Source organism: Eupeodes corollae, chromosome 1 (assembly GCF_945859685.1).
Source record: "Eupeodes corollae chromosome 1, idEupCoro1.1, whole genome shotgun sequence".
NCBI classification, from domain to species: Eukaryota; Metazoa; Arthropoda; class Insecta; order Diptera; family Syrphidae; genus Eupeodes; species Eupeodes corollae.
This window is the reverse complement of record NC_079147.1, coordinates 252,955,669-252,961,305: the sequence shown is the minus strand read 5'-3', so window position 1 is coordinate 252,961,305 and position 5,637 is coordinate 252,955,669. Positions and strand designations below refer to the sequence as shown.

General features: G+C 39.3%; 1 protein-coding gene across 1 annotated transcript; it reads right to left on the bottom strand.

Moving 5' to 3' along the window:
• Positions 1 to 404: 404 nt before the first annotated feature.
• On the bottom strand, positions 405 to 5,427 carry LOC129941355 (DNA repair protein RAD50). Its single transcript, XM_056049965.1, has 12 exons — positions 5,136 to 5,427; positions 4,871 to 5,059; positions 4,435 to 4,786; positions 4,152 to 4,365; positions 3,580 to 4,093; positions 2,844 to 3,508; positions 2,723 to 2,789; positions 2,302 to 2,658; positions 2,074 to 2,240; positions 1,753 to 2,013; positions 1,594 to 1,696; positions 405 to 1,531 (listed from the first exon to the last, which is right to left on the bottom strand). The coding sequence occupies exons 1-12, from the start codon at positions 5,202 to 5,204 to the stop codon at positions 590 to 592; spliced, it is 3,900 nt and encodes a 1,299-aa protein (XP_055905940.1). The 5' UTR covers positions 5,205 to 5,427; the 3' UTR covers positions 405 to 589.
• Between the last annotated feature and the right edge of the window lie 210 nt (positions 5,428 to 5,637).

Genomic DNA, 5,637 nt, shown 5'->3' with positions numbered 1-5,637 from the left:
CCATAAACACATCGGGACTGTAGTCTGTCAACAATTGGAACATATTGGCTCTTCGTTCAATCCTAATCAGTGAATTTACATTCACAGCTAGGACTTTAAGGCGCGTCTGCGGCAGCGCACCCATTATGGTCTAAATTACGCCAGGCCAGGCAACAAAGAATAGAGATGATCTACCCTTTTACCTTGCTCCTTTATCTGACTTAGTCCATCGCATTAACCATCACGCCACGGGAACTACTTGGGATATTACGTCTCTAATAATTATCTTTCCATTTTGCTAGGCCTTTATGTATGTCGGCTTTACAATAAAGAAATAAAATATATGGTAGGTCATTTGACGTGGGAAGATAAATGAGTTAAAAATGGACCCAATAAAACATATTTCTTAGAAAATTTCATATCTGAATAGTAACTTTTATTTGTAGACCAGAATTAACGTGAAAACATTTACATTCTTATTTATTAATTACAACGTAGGAAAAACATTAAATATAATAAGTTAACAAAAACTTCAAAAGACAATTAAAAAATATATAAACGAAACTTCAAAAAATGGAATGAAAACAAACAAACAACACAGAAATTCCACTTAGTTGACTCTATGTTTAGCTATCACTGATTTGCCATACATATTCCTGGAAACACGATGATAAGTTTTGATCCTGCCCAACCGCGATATAAATCCTTCATCGTGGGTGATAATAATCAACATAAAATTACTTTGCGTCTGTCTCTCCTCAACAATTCTATTGAGAGCCTCACAAAGCGATAAAATATTCGTCTGATCTAAATTAGTGGTCGGTTCGTCCAAAGCCAGAACTCCACAATTACAACTGAAAGTCTCGGCCAGTGCCATTCGAATGATCAAACAAGCCAGGACCCTTTGCCCAGCACTGCATCGCCCTCGCATTTCAATCTCGGAGTTATTTTTCGACTGAATCACGCGGTAGTTGTAGCTCCGCTTACGATCCGCCGATGTCTCCGAGGCCTTATTCTCATCAGTTTGGATCTGGATGTAATCGATGTCGTTTCCCTTATAGATCTGACGCCAATACTCACGAATGAGACTGTTGATTTTCTGCATTTTCTCCGAATGGAACTTCATGAGAGCCCATTCTAGGGCGAGTCTGTATTGACCCAAATCGGCAATGACCTTCTTGAGGACAACCACTTCGTAGAGACTTCGTCGATGTTTCTGAACGGAGTCCTTCAAATTAGGCTCCTCAATCTCCCGCTTCAACTTATTGATCTGATTATTGATCTCACCCATCTGTCCAAGCAGTTCACCCTTCCGAACTGTGGCCTGATCACGTTTCTTGATCAGTTCTTCCTTTTCCTTTGTCACTCGACGGAAATCCAAATCGCCCAAAGTTTTCACAAGATCCTTTTGCTCGTCATCCAATTTGGCAGCCTTCTGTTGAAGTTCCTTCAATTCACGATTATCATTGAGATCACGTTCCAATGCGTCTTGATTGTGAACTTCGATCTTCACTGTTTCCAGGGTTTGCGATGTTTTTGTTATTTCTTTTGTCTATTTTAAGGGAAATGATAAAGAAGTCATATATTTGAAAAAGGTTGTTTTTTTTTACTAACCTTTGCTGTAGATTCCTCCTTATAACGATTTTTTGAATTTTTAAGCCTCTCAATTTCTTCAGCAAGATTAAGTTTACCAAGTTCAACTAATTCACGATTGAGTCTGGAAGAGAAAGAAGTCATGAAGAGCAATTTCTTTTTGTAGGTCTTTTCCAAAACCTCTGAATGTCATGATCCACATTCTTCATGGAATCTAATTTCCCTTGCATCTGAAGGACCATTTTTCGATTGGAATCCTTCAACTTTTGTTTCTCTTCAATTGAATCTGTGAGCTTTTGCCTAAGAGGTTGCAATTGTTGTTGAAGTTTCGTCATTTCAATGGCATTGGCGTCGATTTGTTTCCTCAGTTCCACTTGACGTTCCTTCAGCTGGGGTAGAGACTGAACACCTTCTTGGAGCTTGATTTGTTTGTCCTTCAATCTTGAAATTAAATTTTTACATTTTTTTGATAAGAATTAAAGTTGTTTTAATTTTTTTTACTTATTTCGCTCTTCCCGCAAAGCGTTTAAGGTATCATTTCCCTTCTCATAGTCAATCTGATTCTTTTCGAGAATACTCCGTTCGCTTTCTAACTCTGCCGAAACTGTAGTCTTTTCCAATTGAACATCTTCGGTCGAAGCATTTGGTCCACCTTCTGGTAATTTAGCCTGAATAAAATAAAGCTCTATGAATAAGGAACACGTTTGGGTTGTCTTTTGGAATATTAACCTTTAATTTGGTCAATTCGCCTTGAAGACGTGCCACTTCTTTTATAGCTTCATCTAGAAGACTCATATCGCCCAACATCGAATTGACAAGATCCAAATTAGCACTTGGTTCGATTTGAAGCATTTGACAGGACTCTGCCTCATTGGCAACTTCTCCGAGATTCTCTTCCAACTTTTTCAACTCAGCCTTCCGAGTGGGAATGTCTTTCTCGAGACGTTCTACCTTCTCGATGACAGGACGCAGTGCAATAAGAGACTCATATTTCTTCTGTTCGATCTTGAGAAGTTTCTCCGTTCGATTGATGTTGTCCGGCAGACGACGGATCTCATCGGAGAGCTCCGAGGTTAGGGTGTTGGCCTGCAGAGAAAAGGTTCAATCACCTCAAACTTTTACACTCATCCACAATCATACAAAAGTTTACCTCATTTTCCGCCATTTCATTGTGACACAAAGGACAATGTGGATCCTCCTCAATTTTTTTAATGTACCTGGACAAGAAAGGAGAATTAAAAATTCCTCACTTTGGATGGTGTAAGACTGACCTCTTGTACATCGCTTCCGATGACCTAAGCGCTCCATGATCCAGTTGCAACTTGGCAATAGTTTCCTTGCATTTGGCCAGCAACTCCTCATACGGAGTAGCATGACATTTCTCATAAATGCTATCCTTACCATCGGCCACCTCTTTCTCCCATCGAGTGAGCTCATCCTTCTGCGTCTTTCGCTTGATCTCCAAACTCTGCTCCTTCATTTTCAACTTATTTATCTTCTCATTCAACTCCTTCATTTGTCGATGAAGCTTCTCATAAGTTTGCTGCAGAGTTCGCTTATAATTCGCCTCGATGGGCTCTTGGAGGAGTTTCTTGAAATTATCACTGTGTTTGCTTCGCACCCGACGAACTTCTTGTTCTTTCTTTTCGAGCTCTTTTTCCTTCAGATTTATCTCAGCCATAAGTTTAGCGATGGAATTGAGGAACGTTAACAGATTGTCGAGCGTGCGAAAACGTTCCTGCAACCGAGCCACATTGGTTTTGCGGTCGGCGATGGTTTTCTTCAAATCTTCTTGGTTTATTTTTTCTGAGGCCTTATTGTAGCACTCGGTGACTTGGTCGATTTTCTCGGTGATTTTTTTCAGCATGTGGGTCGAGGCTTCGACATCGGTGACTTCTTTTTCTATTTTCCGAACATCCTTTTCGTTTTGGTCTTTCTACAAGGAAGAAAAATACAAGAGAACATCAAGAAAATGGAGAAAATTCGAGACATGGACGAATGACTCACCTGTTTTCGCTTCGCCTCGATGTCACTCTCAATCTTCGCTTTTGTGACTCGCAGTTCATCGATTTGCTGCTGCTTTTCGTGATCGACTTTGTCATGTCCAACTTGGAGCTCTTTGATTTTCTTTTCTTCACTCTGCAGCGCTGTTTTAATCTGATTCAAGACCTCGGGAACCCTCTCGAGGGCTTCTTCAAGATCAAAATCCAGCTGAATACTCATGTTTCCACATAGTTTGCGCATTTTTTCAGCTCTCTCGGCAGTGTTCTCTTGCTCCTTCTGTCGCTGTTGAATCAAGGTGCAACCCTTGCGGTCCAATTCCGCCAGTGTCAACTGGAGTTTCTTCTCCTGACCGACCAACGATGCAAGTTTGTCCTCGAGCTCCTGTTTCTCCAAACGTTTCTCCGTCATTTTCTCACAAAATAATCGTATTTCTCGATCCAGCTCCAGCATAGTCCCTTGGAATGGTTTTTTGATCTTTCTTGTCAGACTCGAAATCTGATCGCGACAATTTTTCTGTCTTAAGAATGAAAAAGTTTCAATCAATTGAAAGAACTCAGAGCTCCTCCGATACTTACTTGGTTTCTAACTCGACTTTTAAAGCTTGTTGTTTGCCAATTTCGTATTCGACTTTCCTGATTTCCAGCAATCGTTCGTCTATGGGTTTCATTTCCTCGTCGAACTTTGTGCAATTGGCTTGGATGGCAGCGAATTTGTCATGAGCATTCTTAAGATCGAGATTTTTATCTTCCAATTGCTGTTTCAAATGACTTAGGTACTTTAAGTTGGTTTCTGGAAATCAGACATAGAGAAAAACTTAGGACTCATTTGGAAGCTTTTTTATTATTGTTCCCAACCAACCCTTAACTTTAAGTTCAACCATTTGTTCTTTTCGCATTTTCATGTACTTCTCAATTGCCTTGTTGTACTCTGTGATCCCGAATATGGCATCGAACTTCTCCTTGAGTTTCTTGGCTTCGTCCAGAGGCCAACTAGACTCCTCTTGATGGCAGAATATCACATTATTGATGATTGCCTTCGAGACACCCATAAAATTGCACATGGCAATGTCGACATCGATGCATCTCCTGCTTATGGATCCATCTCCAAAACTAATGGTTCCATCTAACGTCTCGAAGGAGAGTTTACCGCGTTTGTGGAATAACTTCATGGCACGAGTCACAGACTGTTGCTCACCACGGATATTTTGGACCTAATGATATCATGACAATGATTTAGGAGACCTTGTTCGTGATGATTTATTCATTAGACACATTAATTGTCGAGGCTTACTTACTTCTAAGACAATTTTGGCTAAACTTTCAGAGAAATCAAAAATTGTGGGATCATGGACAAAGTGCTGGCCGCGACTGCTGCCCGGTGGAGCTTCACCGGTCAAAGCGTATTTCAGACATTCAATGATTGTTGTCTTCCCGCAACCATTCTCACCCAGAATCAGTGTAACCGGGGAAGAGAATTTGATTTGCTGCAAAATGGAATACAATCTTCTGTTATAAAGATTTCCTTCCCAAGATTCAAGTATTCGGGAGGGGAACTCATACCTGAACATCTTCGGCTTTGGTGCCAAAACTACGAATTCCCTGGATTTGTAATAATTTGATTGTTGACATTTTATCATTTGTTTGGGAAATTCACACAAATAAATGCAATTTAAATGGAATTACGTAGTTTATTTATATTGAAAGTTGCAATTTTTGTCGCAACTTACAAGTTGGGATTTAGATAAATTTGAAATTTGTTGTTTTTAATGAGTCATTAGCCGAAAGCTGAAAGTCAGATAAATTTTGCCGGTAAACAAATAAAGGAAAGCCTATTCACAATAAATGAACAGATCTGTTTGTTTTTGAATTTTGGGTTCGTATTTTTGATTGTTTTGTTTATCTCTCGTTACATAAAGAAAAATTATTAGAAATTGTTGATCTGTCAAACAATCAATATCAAATTGTTTCATATTTTTAAATCACCAAATAAATAACGATAGAGAAATTGAATTTTTTATTTCTTGTTAGTAAACAAATCACACACATTTGACAGTTCAATACT

Excerpts from the sequence above, each read along its gene's own strand:
- LOC129941355 (XM_056049965.1), bottom strand. The coding sequence starts at position 5,204 with ATGTCAACAATCAAATTATTACAAATCCAGGGAATTCGTAGTTTTGGC. Across the intron at positions 4,094-4,151 it reads AAAGTCGAGTTAGAAACCAA|ACAGAAAAATTGTCGCGATC; the intron begins GTAAGTATCGGA and ends TTCATTCTTAAG. Across the intron at positions 2,014-2,073 it reads TTGCGGGAAGAGCGAAATAA|ATTGAAGGACAAACAAATCA; the intron begins GTAAAAAAAATT and ends TTTAATTTCAAG.